We start from the raw sequence: 15,893 nt of genomic DNA, 5'->3' as shown, positions 1-15,893 counted from the left end.
AGTGCGTCCTTCTCATCCTGACAGGGTTTGACAAAATGACATTGTTGTCCCTACTAACACAAGAAACTATAATATATACCCTTCCAGCATCCTTCTGTTTTGATAGCCAGAACCCTTCCCTGAATTCCCTCACCCTAGCTATATTCATGGTCAGTTGAAACAAGCTGTTTAAATAAACCTGTGAGAACTGCTGCAGCTGCTTACCTGAAAAATTAACATTAAGTCAGCATTTCATGGAGTGTGAGCAGACCCACAGATCCCTTGGGGACTTGTATTCCCTTTCCTTTTGATGCTGCAACTGTTGGTTTTGCCACAAACTACTTTTTTCTCCTCCAGTTTGGAAGGAGCCTTGGAAGCTCCAGCAGATCTCCAGAACATGAGTGTCTCTGCCCCAAGAACCCCCCTGAACCATGGTGGGTGCCTGCAGAGGTCCCTGCAAGCTGCACTGCACAGCTGTAGCTGCTTTAATTCTAACCATCAAGGATCACCACCGAACAATTTAGGGCAGGAGGGACTTGCACAAGAATGTCCTGTGAGTTACCCTGTGCTGCTCAGCTGAGGTTTCAGTATCTCTAAGGACAGACATTGACCTTTCTAGTGAGCCACACACCACCCTGGTGCTCATCAGGGGATGAACAACCATGGAAACCTCAGCTGCTTCCATGGCACCTCCTTGCTGATGCTTTCAGCGTGATGGCATTTTTCACACAATATCCAAATTCACAAAGACATTTTCTAAACAACCCCGAACAACTGTAATGACAATGTTTTCATCTATCTGACCAAGGGGACAAAGGCCTAGCTCCTCAAGTATCTATTTAATAGCCACATGAAAGACATGGCTAAATCAGCTTTACATTTGAGTTTTCTATGTTTATCCAACTATAAATTGGTAATTGTATCATTCCTACACTATGCTGATCTTCTCCTGGCTTACAGATAATGATTGTTAAATTGAATTCTTTGTTTGCTGTTATTCTTTGGGAGTTAGAATATCACCACCAAACAGCCTCAGGGGCACACAGTGTTTTCCCATGCAAGAAAATGAACTGCACTACGTCAAGGACGAGAAAGGGAGGGAGGAGAATGTGATAAAAGCACTGATTCTTCAGGAAAGGCCCCTGGAGTCGCAGGAGCCTCCATTGGCAAATGCACCCAGCCTAGAGAGCTGGCTGTCTCCAAACCCTGCCTCGCAGGTAAACAGACGGGAGTTTGCTCATTTCCGTGTCAGGTTACACCCGCACTCCTTCCCCCCTTCACCTGTCCAGCATTCCTGGGAAAAAGAACCGCGCTCCTTCTCCCAGCGGCTCCGAGCGCGGCAGCGGCAGCGGGACCCACCAGCCCTGCAGCTCCATGGCAGCAGCAGATTAGGGACAAGCTCACTAAATCACCAACATACCCCTGCTGGTTTGTTATTTAAAGCTAAGCAAACAAACGATACGTCACAACACTCCGGTGACTATAGGAGAAGAGGGAAAAGTTGTGCAAAAGTTTCAGCGGGCGCAATAAGGAGGAAGAATCTTTGCTTTAGGGCCAAGCTCTGCCGCACACATTCAATATTTGCCCAACAGAAAGAGCGGCGCTCCGAGCCTGAGCGCCCAGCGAAGGGCAGTTAAACCTTCACACCGCCTAATCGCTGGCTGGAACAGCGAGACCGGCAGCCAGAGGCCGAGATTTTCACTAAAGGAGTGTTTCTCTCAAAAAGAAATGTCTCCCCTGTGCTGCGGTGTTCCGCACGGGCGGCTCCGCGCTGTGCCCACCGCCCGCGGGCACCAAGCGCTCCGGCTCGGCCCCTTGCCCTCGGCCCTTCCTCAAGCCCCGCTCCGGCAGAGCCCCCACGGCTCCTTGCCCTGAGCCCATCCCCAGCCTCAGCCCCTTTCCCTGGGCCCCTTCCCAGCCCCAGCCCCGCTCCCGCGGAGTCCGCACGGTCCCTTGCGGGCCCCTTGCCCTGGGCCCTTCCCAGCCCCAGCCCCGCTCCGCCAGAGCCCGCACGGCCCCCTGCCCTGGGCCCTTCCCAGCCCGGCTCCGGCGGAGCCCTCACAGCCCCGTGCCCGGGGCCGTTCCCCAGCCCCGCTCACCTGCGTGTAGAGCTCGGCCAGCGCCATCGGGGCACAGCCGCGGCTGTCCGGTCCCGCAGGTGCCGCGGCCCGGCCCCCGCCCCGGGGCGTGGGGAGCGGCCCTGCCCCGCTCGGCGCTCCCCGCCCGGCCCCGGCCCTGCCCGCCGAGCCCGGCAGCCCGCACGGGCTGCAGGATCCCGGCTCTGTCCGTTCTCCCGCTCACCGTCCTGGCACGCCCCGGACACACCTTTAGGGACCCGAGGGATGGACACAGCGGCTGCCAGAGGGGCCCCGGGGAGCAGTCCTGACCCAGCGGAGAAAACCAACACAAACATTAATCACTGTCTACAAAGCGCTGTAAAGGAATTTCTATGACAAGCTCAGAATAACATAAAAATTAACAACACTGAGTGGATTTAGTAGGTTTAAAGCACTGACAGGTGCTACAGTTGAATGTCCTTTATGAGGAAGAAGACTTGGATAACCACAGTGCAGTGTTTTAGCAGGTGGACACATGCCAAGACCCACCAAGCCCTCCCCACCTGACACGAGGAGCTTCCATAGCACACAAGGGAATGTTTTAGTGCAGTTACTCACATTTTATTTCAGGAACAGTTAATATTAGATGACAAAACACCCTAACCAGAACTGGGTTATGTTGAACAAAGCACTCTCCCATGAGCACAGCAGTTTATGGCACACTGCTGCTATCTGGGTGTGTATTTACACATCCTCAGATTTTAACCAACTCCCTTGGCAGTCAACACTGAGCCTGCCATGGAGGCAGAGGGAACCTGTGACCATCTGGGGTCTACGCCAGCACACAGCTCATGAGCCACCAACCAACCAAAAACACCCTGAAACAAACTGTACAGTTGTACTTTTATTTGGACATTTTCCAGTGATAGCTATTATAGGCTACAGTTTTTATGATGCATACATTTACTAAGTACAACATCAGACACTACAACAGATCAGAGCTCAGGTAATTCTGACAATGTTTTGTTTTTCATCTATGTACTGTAGTGGCATCAAGTGAAAACCTATGTTTAAAGGCTTTTTCTCATCGCATGAAGTATCAGCATCTTAAAAAACCCAAGTGTTTACTCATAGTTGTAGTATGGTATTTGAAATGTGTTCAGTTTAAATCACAAATTACATATAGACCTTCAAATTGCAATTGCTGGTGTTTCCAAGTTGGGAACAAATGTTGCTGGATATCAATCCACTTTCAATGAAGCTGATGCTACTTTTTCCTATAATAGATTAATTTCAGTTAACCGACTTAAGCACTTTTATGTTCCATCCCAGTTTGAAGTGTGAGAAGCTATTTTCAAAATTTGGATAGAAGACTGTGTCCTAAACATCAGAATAAAATGATCACTGGAATAAAAATACACCAAACTGAATGAGGTAATTATTGTGCAAAATCTGTAGAATAACTGTATATATTTCTAAGGGGTCCTTGACAAGTATTTTTCCAGCATCTGATAAAATCTATCATCTCCATAGATAATAAATTAAAATATAAAAGATATGTCCACATTAAAAGAGCATAACAATGATTCAAAGGAAAAAAAAAGTTTTTAAAATAATTCTGCATTATATTCCATGGTTAAAGAGATTTTAGTCCTAAGGTGAAAGTTATATTATACACTCACACTAAAATTTTACTTCTGAAAAGTGCATGTAAAATACTGCCATGTAAAATGTTAGATGAATTACCAACTACACATCTATTCCAACTCAAAAATATTTTCCTTTAAAACATGTCAAGCAGCATATACTTTTAATGTGATATAAAAGTAATACCAGTCCAACCACTGAGTTTAAGGATGACACCTATAAATTACCAGACACTATTTTTTTTTAAGGAAACGATACAATAAGGCTTTTTACAGGTCAACAAACTTCAAAAATAAACAAAAATACATTGAGGCATAGATTTTCAACACTAACGCCTAAGTAGTGGATACATTTCCTGATCTACAGTATGAACATACTGTAATGCCAATTGTTTGTTTTTCAATAGGAGAAAAAAAATTGGGAGGTCAGCATGTTCTCACGTGTTTTCTTTCCTAACCCTGTTACTGGATGCGAAGGCTTTGCCATTACATTCTCAGGAGTACAGTACCTGACAGTCTGAAAACGACCTTACACCTTATTTGCAGCCACTTCACAGCAGCCAGAACCTCAGGAATCAAGTAACCTTTGAAAACGGAGTGTTTGGTATTTGGTGCAGAGGAGAACCTCAATCATTTAGCAAAGATCATTCAGAACCCTTTCACAATGCAGTATAAATTCCTGGAAGTACTGGCATGATCCATCAAATGTAATATGGGACATTTGAATACAAGATGACAGGAGCATCTTCAAATGATTCTGAGAAAGTTTATGTTGTCTTTATTTCCAATTTGAGCAACCATACAAACAGCACGTCTGCCTTTCAAGTAAAACAAAACTGAAATGTTTCAGTCTGCTCAACAGCAAATCTTTTCTCTGTGAATTTGCAGGCAAACAGAGGAGCACCAAACAGTCTAATAGTGTACCTCCAGGTTATTTATCAATATTGTAAAATAAATTAATGTTAACACTAAGATGCAGATTATTATAATACATTAAAAATATTGCACAACGCAACTGAGCAATGTGTGTGGCTTTATTTTTACATCTATGTTTGAGCCATCCACCACAGAACTGGAACCTTACACAAGGCCTCCACGCTCCAATATGCCTCACATTGTGAAATCTGAGTTTTATATAGCAGATCCAAGATGTGTGAGACAGAGAAATCTTTCCAGTAAAATGTGCAACATTCAAAATAACTCAGTTTCTCATTATGCACTCTGATTTCCAACCATTAAATCAGCATGAATCATAGTCAAGTGACAGCATCATAGTCAAAACCTACTTAACTTTCTTGTTAGTCAACCTTTCTAAGAATGAGAGCCTAGGGCTACTGCAGAAATTTTCTATTAAAGTTTTTCCTCTCATATTCCAGTGTGAAAGAAGACTTTTCTCTGTTGTTATTATTTTTTTTTAAGTGGCATAAAACCAAGAGATTATACTTAAAATACACATTGTCATCTCTGGGGTCTACAAACCAAGAACAACGTTAGACAGACTCTATAACCTAAATAAATACTAAAATCATTACTGACTTCTGATCGTTTGCTTCAAGATTCTGTATTTTTAGCTAACTACTTTTAAAAATAACTAAACGTGTAATTTCCAGTGTGCTACTTGTGCTTAGTTACCATTTTCCTCTACAGGTGTTACTTGATACAATGTGCAAAATTCCAGTTAAAATAACAGACTGCAACAGACTGTAAATAAGGTTGACAACAAAAAAATGAAGTGTCTTATTTTTAGTGCTTAGTATGATACTGTCATACATTTAAAACAACAGAATATGCAGCAGCAATTTAGTTTGCTTGGTAAACCACAGTTCTAACAAATAAACACCTAAGTTAGAGCATATAGTGAGCTATAGGACTTATCACTACAATTTATGTCAAACTGACATAAATGAGGAAGTGGTTTAAGAAATAACTTTATATATTGCCAGTTTGTGTTTTTCCATTCCGTTTTTACAAATTCAATGTAACAGGCTCCCACGTGACTGTGTATTCTACTACAAAATGCCTTACTTTCAAGTCTTCCAAGTCCAGGACTGTGACTGTCCCTATTGGTCCCCACCTATGAGAAGATTACATATGGATTTTAATTTACACTATTTAAATATGTTACTAAAGATCTAAAAATGTCTCTAGACAGCTGAAGACACAATTTTTGTCCAAGCCCGATTTCCATACTCTGGACATGTACAAATCAGTGATGTCCTCATCAATGCAGTGACCAATGAGCACAAATGCACATCTTTCTATGAGCCTTCAGCCTCTGGTGCTGCTGTGCAGTTCCCAGCTACTTCAACTACACACCTGGGCTTAGACAGGCTTTTGCTCAGAAAAACGTGGGTTTAATGGCTCACTACGTTTGAACAGGTACAGACATCAGGCAACTGGTTCTCCATCTAACACTGACGGGACATCCCGGGGATCACACACGTGATATGAAGCCCAGGCCCAAGCTGGCTGGGATCTGAATGGTTTCTAAAGCCAGAGAGGATGGATTGAAGGGGAAAGTAACAGGGAAGATGTGTTTGGCATCCATGAGCAACTGAGGAGAGTCCTTCCTGTCCCGCAGACGCACCTGAAGAGATAAGAAAGTGATGACATTTAGCCAGCTGACAGGTAAGAACCACCTTACAAAGCTGATGTGTACACCAACTAGGACTTCAAACTGTAGTTACTGTGATCTGCTTCACTTCTGCACATCTCTCCCTTACAGTGCAATCTGGGAATACCTAGATTCCCTGAAAAAGGAAGACTTTGTCCAGTATCTGGTAACCATCTTTTCATTACTGCTTTATCTCAGTTCTACCTTCCCAAATTCCCTCATCTTGCTATACTGTAATTCAATTTCTAACAGATCAGCTCACATTTGTTTCTTTAGTTTTGCTCTACTGGCTGCTTCTCTTTGGGGTTTTCAAAACCTATCACTTTCACCAATATATATACAAAAATAGAAGGGGTAAATTAAGAAATTTATATGGATATGGGCCTCAATTTTCAAAGCACAGAACTTCACATACAGACACAGGTCTGGGTAAATCTGCATATCTAAATCTAAGTGCTTGAAAAGTTGTCACACAAGTGAGCTTACATACACAAAGATGAATAAGCACAAAAAGCTCTCACCTGAAAACCTCATACACAGTGACAGGGAAACCAACACTTTCATCTAAGTCTGGAGGCAGGACCTTCTCACTGCTCAAATTCTAAGGCTGACATCACCTTTTCAATGCTATTAAACTATGATAGCCAAAAACTACAGTTTTTATTTTCCTGAATGTGTTTCAGGATGCAAACAGTTTTGGCTGATCAGAGGTTTTCTTGGAAATAGTCAAATGGTTTTTGATGAAAAGATAGACATACCTGTATTGTACGTATAAATGACACCAAGACTCTCTCTTCAAACTCATTAACTGGAGTATACAAATTCAGGACTTTTACAATCTGTGAAGAAGAAAAATCACTTTCAGGTTCATGTTACTGATCAATTAACAGATGCATCTGTGATTACTAATAATATAATTTTAAAATTAGCTATTTTAAAAAAAGAAAGTTATTTTCAAGTATCTGTTATTTTCCTGCTTTATTCATTAATGCAGAATTCCATCATCCTGTTCAATGCTATGTTAAATGACTGCCTCCTTCAGAACATATGCTCTTTGGAGGCAGAAACCCAAAATTTCTACATATGTAATGAAAATACCAAATGATGGAAAAATCACATGAGAAGTAACTGATTGTGTTCCGACCACCCCCAAAAACATGATGTATTTCTCACCCTAAATTTTACCCTGTAGTCATGACCTCCTGTAGTCTTACAATGTCTCTGTTTTTCAAGACAGCGAGCTATTTCTCTAAAAACAGGGCTAAAATCACCAAAGAAAAGAATTACATAAAAGACTTTAAATAATAAAATGGGTGAAAAATCAATTAAAAATATGTTTTTTACTATTTCCTTTATTAAAAATTCAAACCATTTTGTTAAAAAGTTAAAACACAGCACATAGAATTCTAACTAACTTCTTATTCAGTAGAAAGTGATTTTGCAGTAATGTGAATTAATAAATCAAAATGGCTTTATTAATGCAACTGCTAGTGCTGACACAACACTGAAAGAAATAGGGAAATTTCTTCCTTTTCCTAGTGAGAATTGTTCAGTAAGCATCAAAGATGCTTGGGTTCATTTATTCCTGGTCAAGCACTATGCAAATGCAGCATGGTTTGAAAAAGAAGTGCAACATATCTGTACAAAATCCGAGCTTTCATAAATAGGAGTCTGTTTACTGAGACCCACTTGGTCCAGCCTTTGAGGCTAATGGGTACAGTAACCTCACACTCTTGTTTGCAGACTCACAGACAACAGCTCTGCTTGAATTGTCCATCAGCTTGGCTGGATACCAACCCTGATGGCAGGAAGATCAATTCCTGCTGCCCTAGGCAGAGCTGTCTGGAGAACAGAGATGTCTTTCAATGAAGACTTTTCTCTAAAGATTTCCAAAAACAGAGACTGCACAGCACTGCACCCTGCACAATCTATTGAGCTTCCTCTCATTTGTTCAAAACTTATCTCAAACATCAGACTCAAAAGGGTCTGGTCCTTTTCTCACCCCCCCAACTTGATCTGTTTTAGCAAAACAAAGTAAGAAACCCCCAATTCACGTGTGACAGCGGTGCTGGCAGAGATAGCAAACACCAACAGAGCAGAGAGCTGCTCAGGACAGACAGCAGGACAGACAATGAGCATTTGCTCACCTGGGCAGTGGTCAGTGCATTGCACATTGAACATATGGCTTCTGCATCTTCATCTGTTTTCTTCTTTACTTGCAACAACTGCGCAGCCTGGATGAGGGGTTCCAGGGTTTCCTTAGCCCCACTGTTCATCAAATTTTTATCACGTAGCCATTCCTCCAGTTGACTCACATTGTATCTGTACAAAGAGGTAAGAGCATCAAGAACATTAATGCTTGATTAGAGATAAATGGAAATCATGTGCAATCTCTCTTTCCCAGTGCTGCTTCTCTGTCCTTATATGTGTTTTGTTATTTTGTCTTCAAACTCTTTTCTTCCAATTAAGGCAGGGACTTTGACTTTCATAACAGTTAGAAACTATGGTCAAAGATTTCCACTAGTCTTTCCCATTTGTTTCTGTTCCTATGAATTGCATGAATGTGACAAAAAGAAAGGCAAGTGAGATTTTGCCCATGTTAAAGTACAGTGAAGCTTTGGGATGTAACTTGAAGGACTAAATTTCCTGACATATGCCAGTAAAATCCATTGAACAAGTGATGTGAAATGCAGGAGATGATTCAGATGGCTTTACCTCAGGATGCAGCAAAGAGACATGCACTGCACCACCAGTATACAAAAAAAAGCAGCAGATATGTTTGCTATTCTTCTCTAGAAGCTGAGAAAGCAATTACCAACATTTCACCTACAGCCCTGATTCTCACTTGATAATGAAACAGTTTTTGGTTTGCTTCTACATATCTTCTTGAATGTCAGGTAAGATTTGGCCAAAGTCAACTAAGCTGTTTTTAGCCAAATTGCACCAAATCAGTTCAACACCATCTGCACCTCTTTGCATGTGGAAAAATAGATATTCCAAATATCTGCAACTCCACCACAATGATATTCAGCAATGTCAAGAGTTCAATAAGCTTTCCAGAAATGCACTGAAGAGAACCGATAAGCTGTCCCACCTTATCTGCATCCCTTTGCTCCAGGAGCACATGTCCTTGCGCAGGAGGAGGTTGTTGAGTGTTACAGCCCCAATGATGTAGAACATCTGCTTGACCACCTGTTTGATGAGCTCAGGGTCCATGCCATGCTGGCACATGACCGAGTGGAAGGAGTTGAGCTGCCTGATGATGGAGTCCAAGGTGTAGGTGCCCTCGTCAGCAATGCTGGACGTTCTCTTGCGCAGCCCCGTGGGCTTCACCCCTGACACACCCTGGATGGTCTCGTGCTCCAGCATTCCTGAAACTGCATTTGGTTGGCACCATTATTGCAATGGCTGAAAACTGCTGATACACAAGGATATTGGGCAAGACAGCAAAGCAGAGAGAGCAGGCTGGGCATTCTGCTAGCCACAGTTTGCCATGATTTCCAGAAATTGTGTCCCACTATGTTTGGCAAACTCTAAGCAAACAAGGCTTTGACACAGATTCCAGCACGTGTGTTTAAAACAACAGTCTGAATCTAGCTCAGGAAAGTACTTTTTTTCTCCTGGGGTCATATGAGCAGTGGAGTCAGCAAACTGAGAGCTGCTCCATTCTTTTAAATGTTGTGATTGGAAAGGATCATGAAAATTTCTGTGGGAACACTGTCTGAACAGAAAATGTAAAGTATTCTTAATGGGAAAAAAAAACTCTCTCTGAATGTTAGCTTTATTACTGCTTGTGATTTAACTCCTCACTGCTCTCAATAACAACTAAACATTTTTCCCATATTAATTTCAATTAAGAGTTCCCATGTAAATAAAGCCTAATTTTTCCATGGGTTATTTCCCAACAGACAGGGTGACAAAGATCAGATTGTCCTGCCAGCTTCTTCCTGCAAATGCCTGATTTATGCCAAGCATGCATAAGGTATACCAATTTATTCTGGCACTGCCAGAAGAACCAGTCACAGTTTAGTTTTTCCTCTAATCCAACCTGTCCAGAATAGTTCTTGTCATCTCTGAACAGAACACCACAAGAACTACTAATGAAACTCTACTGTTTAGGAAGAAATACAAGATACACCTTCTACCAACATCACAATTTTCATTTTGGTACTATGCTGTGAATTTTAAGGAATTCAACTTTGCCTTACCAATCATTGGTTGCAGAATATTTTCCAACACTCGGACAAGTTGTTGGTAGATCTGAATAGCCAAGTCACTCAGAACTTGTCTGTATTCAGCTAAATCAAAATTAGTGAGGCAGTGTTCATTTTGACGAGGTGTATTATGCTTCATAAATCCCTGCATTCATAAAATAACAGAAATTAATGCTTCAGTAGAAATATTACATAAACCCAGTATTTGCATTTTCTTTCATGCAACTGACAAATAATACCTTAAGTCACAGCTCCTCCAAATTTTAGTCTGGATCTTTGTCTGATTGAGGCCAACGCTAGGATTTGCTTTTCAAGTGTCATGCCCACAGCATCTGCTTCCTTAACTCAAAATTTCAGGTCTGTGACACAGGAACAACTCTGCCAGCTTTCTGGCAGGCAAGACTCCCTCCCACTCCATCATGGGCATTTTCACATGGCCAGCTATGGTCAAAAGCCCAGTTAAGCTCAAAAGAGGAATTGGGCATATCACAGCCTCCAAACATCAACTGGTCTACTAAAGGCTAAAAGGCCTAATATGGCCTTTTTTATAGGGAGTGCAGTGAATCATTGCTAAAAACCATAATGGTAGCTGCCAGATCCTCCTGCTTAATCTGACTGGCCCTTTTGGGAGCCCAATGTCATCTGGACTCTGGGTCCCAGCCTGTAATAAAGGGAGGTTGGTTCAAATCTTGCATCCCTGTGCTTTCCACTGCTGCTGTCACCATCATTCCAAAAGTTCTAGCCATTTTAACAGCCTATGACTAGATCTCTTGTACAAGATTTGTTAAAGAGCAGTGCTGGCAAGAGTGCTGGAGAGCAAGAGAAATCAGGATAAGAGCACTGCTTACCTCTTCTCCACTGTACTGCTTCAAACAGTGCAAAAACCGGCAGGTGTTCGACAGCCAGAAGGACACTGTTTCAAAGTCATCTCCTCTTTTCTGAGGATAAAAACAAACACACTTCAGCAAAGACTGGCAGGAGAAATAAAACAGAATGCAACATACACAATTAAATGCTTAAAATACACTTTCTAGTAGATCCTCATTCTGATGTTTTGCAACACTTTGTGTATTACAGTAATGTATTAGGAAAGCAAGGGTTTTGGCAAAGTGCCATTTAGCACCCTCCTTCTTTTCCTTAGTATTTTTCAGGAATTATTTCCTCCACAGGGATGATCTTTCTGTGTGTTACAGACCCATCCTAATTGCTCTGGGCAGAAACCAAAGGGGAATGTGACTGTATTCCCAAAATACCCAATGACTCTTGTGAAGAGCCCAGTGGGGAACCCTGGAATGATACACAGCCAGCAGGAGGAGCAGGGAACAATTCAGTTTTGATGAATGCCACTTACATCACAACAACTTTGGCAGCCTGAAATGGAAAATGCAACAAAACAACAAACCCTTCTCACCACAGAACCCAGGATTGAATATATGCTGAGTAGTTCTAGAGCTCCACAGTGTGCACTCCTTTTACTTAAAAGTGTTAAGATTTCCTATGGATATCTAAGCTCCTGCAGGATTGTTTACTAAGTATTTTTTCAAAAATTTTAGTTTGATTAAAGGCTTGGCTTTTGACACATCTCTCTCATTTGAAAAATAAAAAAACATGTAAGCATAAAACATAATCATGTCTTAATAATGCCTTCAAGATACACCTGGGCTGAACTCTCCCAGCCAGCTCTTGAAAAGACTTTGGGCAATAACATATTATCATCAGTGTAATCTGTAGGTGAAGCAAATGAGGAATCTGTTAACCAAAACTGCAAATGAAACTGTTTATTTAAGCACTCTGGAGAAGATAAACAAAGACTCACTCTGCAAACTCTGACTACATCCAAAACTTTATGGGCTGAGCTTCAGAGGAGGGAGACTATTCAAAACAAAAAGAAGGTAGTTCTTTTCCCATTAATTCAATGCATCTCTGCTACTATAGGAATAAAATGCCAGCAATGTAATTTGTTATTTTTTTAACACAACTCTTGGCACTTCAGTGACAGTTCACTCATGACAAACCCAGAGCCAATTCATTGAAAGCCTCTTCCTCATTCTCCTAACAAAAAACCAAAAGCAAATTTTAAATGAACATTTTTTTTTTCCTAAACTAAGCAGACTAACTAACCTTTAAGACTTTTTTGATGCCATTGATAGTGGAAGTCAGCAAGGACCGCACTTTCTGGTCATCATTGAGGTAATCTGCATGGCGCACACACATGAACAAAATGTATGCTGGGAGTCCTGGAATCAGGTTCACAGCTACCCCACGTGGTTTCAGCTCTTGGGAAAAACAAACACACATTGTCTTGTTAAGTGTCAAGTCATTGCAAGATGTTATATGAGGTAATTACAACCTTCCCAGTTTTTAGGATATACATGTATAAATATATATATATATATATTTGGCCAGTGAAAACTCAGAGCAAAACTAAGGGCCACTTTCTTGGTAAAAGAACAGAATAAGAAAATGTAAGTGCCTGCTTAAAATATGCAGGCATGTTAATATGTACTATACTCATCAGGAAACATAATTAGATTACAAGACACATTTAGAAACTGTCAAAACCAAAATAAGCTATTCATTTCCTAATGCAAATTCTGGGTTCTCAACATTCATTTTTCCAGAGTGTATGGAAGCAGAGAAGGCCACAAATGAGAAAGATGCTTACCTAAAATAAGATTCTTGACAAGTTTTTGTTCATCCTCCTTCTTGTATTCCAGCATCCCTTGGAAGTCCTTTTCCTTCCGTGGAATGTTAACTGGACGAATAGGCTCATCAATGATTTGTCCAGGTGATATGTTCTCCATCTGGCCCACTTCAAGAGAGAATGGAAAGAAATATTACATTTTCCAGGGAAACCAATACATGCCAGAGACATTTCTGTAACATTCCTTAGGAAAGTCCTGGCTCCAGCAGGACAGGGAAGAGAATATTAAGAGTAAAACTGAGAAAAATCATTGGTTGAGAAAAAAGGGTTTTAGTAAGAGAAGGAAAAGGGGCTGGGGGGGGGGCAGGAAGCAGAGCAGAGGCAATCACCCATAATAAAACCCCACCCTGAGGGAACTGATGTCCAGCCAGCCTCAAACAGCAGCTACCTTGTGTGCAAAATCCCCTCCTGTGGTCCCTGACATTAGGATGTGCAGTATATGGAATATTCCTTTGGCCAGCCTGGGTCAGCTGTCCTGGCTGTGTGCCCTTGTGCCCTCCCACCTCAGCTTACTGAAGGGACAGAGTGGGGGAAAAAGGAAACCTTGACTCTGTCCAGCTCTGCTCAGCAGTAGCCGAAACACCAGTGTGTTCCCAGCAGTGCTGTTATGGACTCAAATCCAAACCACAGCATCACACAGGCTGCTATGGTGAAAGTTAACTCCATCCCAGTCAGACTTTCTAAGTTAATTAGGCAATAAACACAGACCAAACTATATTTTCAGGAGCATTTTCCCACTCTGTATTATGTATGAACATTACTGTGATCTTGTTAAGAGAAGTAACTGACCAATATTGTAAAAATACGTAGTTGGAGTAACTAACCTTCACATCCAAAGGAAAACTAGGTAACTAATTTTTTCCTGGTTCATATTTAGTACTGCTTTTCTCTTGGCAAAACCAGATACTGTCTTTGAGTTCACAAACACTGCAGGAAACCTTCCTTTATGTTTGAATACTTTCTGCCTTCAGAGAAACATCAATCTCCTTTTCTCATCTTCTAAAGGTTCATAAAGGAACACACAGAAGTCTGAGCATTCATCCTGTTTCTTCAATCAACCGAGGCTAAAGCTACTGAAGACCTCTTAAGTGCTAAAACAGATGGGTAGGATGACAATCAGATCACAAAGTAAACCAAGATCTTTCTCTCAAAATATAAAAGTACCTTCGAGTTCACCGATCTTCTTAGCAAACACTTTAAGCTGCTTCTTTAACTTGCGAACAGTTTTGTCCTGCTTTTCCAGCTGCTCCATTAAATCCTGTGAATTCAAATAAGGGAAGGATTAAGACATGGGGACAGTCCTGGAGCGTGTGACAGAGACAAGAAGAGGGCTGTCATAGAGTTACGAGGCAGTGAGGAAAGCTGAACAGAAGTGCCATCCTCTGGCCGAGGGTTGCAAGCTGGTACACTGCCTATAACACAAGCCAAATATTGCAAATATTATTAAGTTATATGCAGCATGAGAAAGGCAAAGCTCATAGGCAGGTAGATTCTGCAGACACTCAGAATGAGGTCAGTTCATAGAGCAGAAGACATTTTTCTGCAAACCCATCTCCCTAATGCTTCCTCCCTGCTCTTCCAAATGCCTCACAGAAATTATTTTCTTTATTGTTAAAGAGCTATCCTGTATTTCTGCAGCATTTATTCCTGTCTTTAAGACTCACTCCTTATTCAGACCTATCCATGTTATCAGAGGATGACAGAGATTCCTAGAAAGATCATAACTTACACTCCAATTTACCAAATCAAACATCCAAACAACATTTCTTGCTGTCATCACATTTCCTTACACTGAAACTGATTTCCTACACATTTTTATTCTGTACCTAACATCTAGCACCTCTAAGTCCTATTCTTTTAATAAACTCTATTTGTCCTTCAAAGGAACACTCCCCAGAAACCTATCTTTGAATAGTTCTGTGACATATCTGTTGTAGTACATTAATAAAATAATTGTGTAATTAAAAAAGGGAAAGTCATTCTAAAGAAAGCAAAACCACAAGCTCGAACAACCTGAAAGCCATTCCAGGTTAAGTGTTGAAAAGCAGCTTGGAAGAAAAATCTCCTAAGCAGGAGGATTATTCTTGGCTCTGGTAGAAACATAAGGGATTGTGAACTCCCTGCATCAAAAACATCATCTGGGAAACTACACCTCTTCTGAAGTACTGAAACATTACAGTGCAGCATGGGCACAAACCTTATTCATGTAGTAAAAGAGTTTACAAGCTGATACAATATACTTGAGCAATCAGACATTAGGCCTGCTGATAACAGAATTGAGGCCATGCTTCACATCCAAAGCACTGCTCAGTTTCACAACAGAAATCCTACCAATAACACTACATACTTATTGTCAGATAAATCAATTTCTCCTGAAACCAGCAAAAAAGATACATGTGAGTTCAACAGACTGTTTTCAATGTATCAGAGATGGGATGTGATTTCAGAGCAACCACTATGTGAGGACGAATAGAGTTTTTTCTATGGTTCCTCTAAACAGCCTTAACAGATTTCATATCTCATTAAGATCTGGAAACTCATAAATTATAGTCTTTCAAGCTCACATATGGTACTGCCTTTAATTAGTGTGAAAATATTATCACCAATGTCATTCTTCATATTTTGAATCTCTCAAAAATATTAAAATAAGAATAAATTGAATCTATGACTAGATTGCTG

The 15,893-nt window shown here is 41.2% G+C and overlaps 2 protein-coding genes across 4 annotated transcripts in view; both read right to left on the bottom strand.

The window, feature by feature from the left end:
- MYO5C (myosin VC) overlaps positions 1 to 2,105 on the bottom strand; it is a 33,729-nt gene extending 31,624 nt beyond the window's left edge. Inside the window, exon 1 of the mRNA XM_058811737.1 lies at positions 2,079 to 2,105. Within this exon, the coding sequence (XP_058667720.1) occupies positions 2,079 to 2,105 (27 nt within the window). The remainder of the gene's footprint in view (positions 1 to 2,078) is intronic.
- A 530-nt stretch (positions 2,106 to 2,635) lies between these two features.
- MYO5A (myosin VA) overlaps positions 2,636 to 15,893 on the bottom strand; it is a 98,478-nt gene continuing 85,220 nt past the window's right edge. For all 3 annotated transcript variants that reach the window (XM_058811757.1, XM_058811756.1, XM_058811758.1), the window contains 9 exons: positions 14,379 to 14,472; positions 13,176 to 13,322; positions 12,632 to 12,786; positions 11,359 to 11,448; positions 10,505 to 10,655; positions 9,391 to 9,673; positions 8,444 to 8,618; positions 7,055 to 7,135; positions 2,636 to 6,269 (listed from right to left, as the gene is read on the bottom strand). In XM_058811757.1, the coding sequence (XP_058667740.1) occupies positions 6,117 to 6,269; positions 7,055 to 7,135; positions 8,444 to 8,618; positions 9,391 to 9,673; positions 10,505 to 10,655; positions 11,359 to 11,448; positions 12,632 to 12,786; positions 13,176 to 13,322; positions 14,379 to 14,472 (1,329 nt within the window). In that variant the 3' untranslated portion in view covers positions 2,636 to 6,116. The remainder of the gene's footprint in view (positions 6,270 to 7,054; positions 7,136 to 8,443; positions 8,619 to 9,390; positions 9,674 to 10,504; positions 10,656 to 11,358; positions 11,449 to 12,631; positions 12,787 to 13,175; positions 13,323 to 14,378; positions 14,473 to 15,893) is intronic.

Source organism: Ammospiza caudacuta, chromosome 10 (genome assembly GCF_027887145.1).
Source record: "Ammospiza caudacuta isolate bAmmCau1 chromosome 10, bAmmCau1.pri, whole genome shotgun sequence".
Classification (NCBI taxonomy): Eukaryota; Metazoa; Chordata; class Aves; order Passeriformes; family Passerellidae; genus Ammospiza; species Ammospiza caudacuta.
The sequence above is the reverse complement of the archived record's forward strand: the minus strand, read 5'-3'. Positions and strand labels throughout refer to the sequence as shown.